This window comes from Prosopis cineraria, unplaced genomic scaffold, assembly GCF_029017545.1.
Source record: "Prosopis cineraria cultivar Desert tree isolate PC_DT_omini unplaced genomic scaffold, ASM2901754v1 PC4, whole genome shotgun sequence".
NCBI classification, from domain to species: Eukaryota; Viridiplantae; Streptophyta; class Magnoliopsida; order Fabales; family Fabaceae; genus Prosopis; species Prosopis cineraria.
The window spans coordinates 33425608-33428870 of record NW_026555335.1 but is presented as its reverse complement, the minus strand read 5'-3'; the positions used below and the strand labels follow the sequence as shown (position 1 = coordinate 33428870).

Genomic DNA, 3263 nt, shown 5'->3' with positions numbered 1-3263 from the left:
TAAGATTTATTTGAATTTGGAGGCATTCTTTAATGTTGAGAAGTTCCGGGATCCAATTCACCTAAACTTTATTTTATAAAAAAAAGAAAAACAAAAAGAAAAAAGGTTAGGTATCATCCTTCAACTATGCCATCTTTATCATTTAATGAGTGTATGATCCACCTTGTGTATCAATTGGTTCCTTTATATAGGTGTTATTTGCAAACTCTGAAACAACACAACATGAACATAAACACACTCAAAGAAATCATATCTTTGTGCACAATGACGATGAAGTTCGAAATGGAAGTAATCTCCAAAGAAATCATCAAACCTTCGTCTCCAACGCCTCATCATCTTCGACGTTACCAGCTTTCTTTTCTCGACCAAGTCTCTCCATTAGTCTACAATCCTCTCGTCCTCTTTTACTCTCATAATATTTGTACGAACCCTAAACAGGATTTTTCCGACATCACCACTATTTCCGACCACCTCAAAAGATCATTGTCACATGTTCTAAGTCATTACTACCCTCTCGCTGGGCGACTCATGGACAATACCTTCATAGACTGCAACGACGAGGGAGTTCCATACTCAGAAACCAGAGTGAAGGGCCAGCTTTTGGATTTTATTCAAAACCCTAATCCTTCTGAACTTAACTACTTGCTTCCATTTCAACTTGACAAGGTTACTAAGATAACCTTCGGCGTCCAGGTCAATGTTTTTGAGTGTGGTGGGATTGCGATTGGTGCTTGTCTTTCTCATCAGATGGCAGACGCTTTGTCGTTTTTCACGTTTCTCAATCGTTGGGCTTCTGTTGCTAGTGGCAGCGGACAAGCTGATGAGTTCACAAGCTATCCAGCAAGGTCAGCGTTGCGTACTCATTCCCGGTCAAAATATGTCTATTTATTTTCGAAAAGCATAATAACGATTCTTTTTTTAATTTTCTAGACTTTGTTAGTTCTGAAAAATAATTGTTTTGATTATGTTACTTGCAAAAGGTCAAATCTGTTAATTTTTTTTTATAGCATAAGCGTGCCCTTCTTTTCGGCTAGACTATATATGTTAGGTTTGAAAGAAAATATTTGGAGCATGTTTTGTCAACAAATTTTATACCAACAAAAATTTTCAAGCGAGAATGACAGTTAGATCCTAGGAGTTTGGGTTAATGACAGTTAAGTTCCAAGAAATTTTTTTTAAAAATGAATTGTAAATATCAATTCAAATAGTTACAAATAATTTTTTTTATAACAATCTAAGAGTTATATTTGATACTAAAATATGTATTTGCAATTGAAACTCCTGAAATTGGAATTATTTGGATTGATATTTCAACTTATTTTTTAAAAAAATTTATCGGGAACATAATTACTGTCATTAAGTTAACATTCTCAGACCTAATTGTCATTCTTCCAATTTTTTATCAATTTAGAATTTATTTAATTATTTAGAAAATTTTTATTAAAATTAGAAAGGAGAAACTATTTCAATTTTTACTTTATCTGTATAGAGGAGTTGTTTTTTAAGAGATGGAAAACTGAGTCTGATACATAATCAACTTCTTTGGGACTTGAATCTCTTCTCGTTACAAAAGTAACTGCACAGTATATCAATATATGAAGATAAAGATACAAGAAAAATGAGTTTCAAAACTTTTGCATTAAATAACTGGTACTAGATTTTTCTTCTTGTAGTGATAGGTTTGTGTCGGCTAATCTCTTCCCACCGAAAAACACACCAGGGTTCGATCCTAGGTCTGGGATCGTAAACGACAACATCATCTCCAAAAGGTTTGTGTTTGATGCTTCAGTTATTGAAGCCCTCAAGACAAAATATGCTCAAAACGACGATGATAAGCTCCCCTCAAGAGTAGAAGCCTTATCAGCTTTCATATGGAGTCGTTACGTGGCAGCGACACAAGACCCACATGGCACACAAAAAACCTATGCTGTCGTTCATACGGTCAACCTCCGTCCGAGGATGGAACCACCGTTACCTCCGGATTCATTCGGAAATTATTACCGTTTTACAATGACGTTTATTCCAACGTTAGAGAATGAAGAGGAATGTAACTATGGAATTTTGTTTGTAAAACAGGTAAGGGAGCAAATGAAGAAGATTGACAAGGACTATGTGAGAAGAATCCAGGAAGGAACAAATGAACACTTGGATTTCCTTAAGGATATTTCTAACAGAGTGCTTGTGAAGAGAGAGATGGTTTCATTTAACTTCACAAGTTTGTGTAGGCTTCCTCTGTACGATGCTGATTTTGGTTGGGGAAAACCTACGTGGGTAGGTTCCCCTGCGTTGACTTTTAAGAATTTGGTTGTGTTTATCGACACCAAGAATGGTGGTGGCATTGAGGTTTACATTGGCTTGACGGTGGAAGACATGGCCAAGTTCGAAGCTGACAAGGAGTTGTTCGCATGTGTTAATAAATTAGATGGCTGATCCATGCATCTCGATCTGCGGAAAGGTTTCGAGCCAAGGATATGACAAGTGATGAGAGAAATATATATTGTAGAATATAGATAGTGTTGTGAAGTAAATAACTAAATCGTAAATCCGATTGTTGAGATGTCCAATATTGATGTCTTTAATTTATATCTATGCTGGTATGGTCAAGAGTAGTAGTAGAATATGACCAGTGAAGAGAGGCCTATGTATGTCTGAGTCTCTGAGATGTCCTGTATTAATCAATATTAGATACCAGAATATATGAGGAGCAAGAGTAGCAGTGGGCTTGGGAATCCTCATGTTGTGTAAGTTCCTCCTAAAAAAGAACTATCATGTATACAATGCATACATATTTGGTACTGCGCGTGTTGTACTGTTTGGAAAATTTAAAGGTGAAAGTTCCTTCTATTCAAGCATAATTAATCGAAGGGTATGAGGGCTTGTTTGATTGTGTTTCTATTTTTTTAAAATATTTTTATAAAAAAAAAAACTCTAAAATATTTCTATTTTTGTTTTTAAAACAAAAAAAATGAGAATATTTTTTGAAAACATTTAAATCCAAAATACTTACCCAAATAAGTTTGTTATTTTTATTTTTAAAATAATTTTTTTTGAAAACAAAATAAAACATGCCCTAATTTCTCATCTTAATCTGATAAACTGTTTGGTCTTTGTATAGTCTTTTAAAATTTAAAACTCATCTAGTAACATCTTAATTTTTTTATCTAGAAGTTCGGTCAAGAATATGCCTAAATTTAGTAAGCTATTAAGTTTAGTTAAGCAGAAGTCCTAGATGTGTCTTGAAATGATAGAATCACTACAAAAAA

The 3263-nt window shown here is 34.2% G+C and overlaps 1 protein-coding gene across 1 annotated transcript; it reads left to right on the top strand.

Annotated features, from left to right (window-relative positions):
* Positions 1-233: 233 nt before the first annotated feature.
* On the top strand, positions 234-2795 carry LOC129309854 (stemmadenine O-acetyltransferase-like). The gene is made up of 2 exons (XM_054951602.1): positions 234-845; positions 1674-2795. Exons 1-2 carry the CDS (start codon positions 265-267, stop codon positions 2428-2430), a joined length of 1338 nt encoding a protein of 445 aa, XP_054807577.1. The 5' UTR covers positions 234-264; the 3' UTR covers positions 2431-2795.
* The last annotated feature ends 468 nt before the right edge of the window (positions 2796-3263 follow it).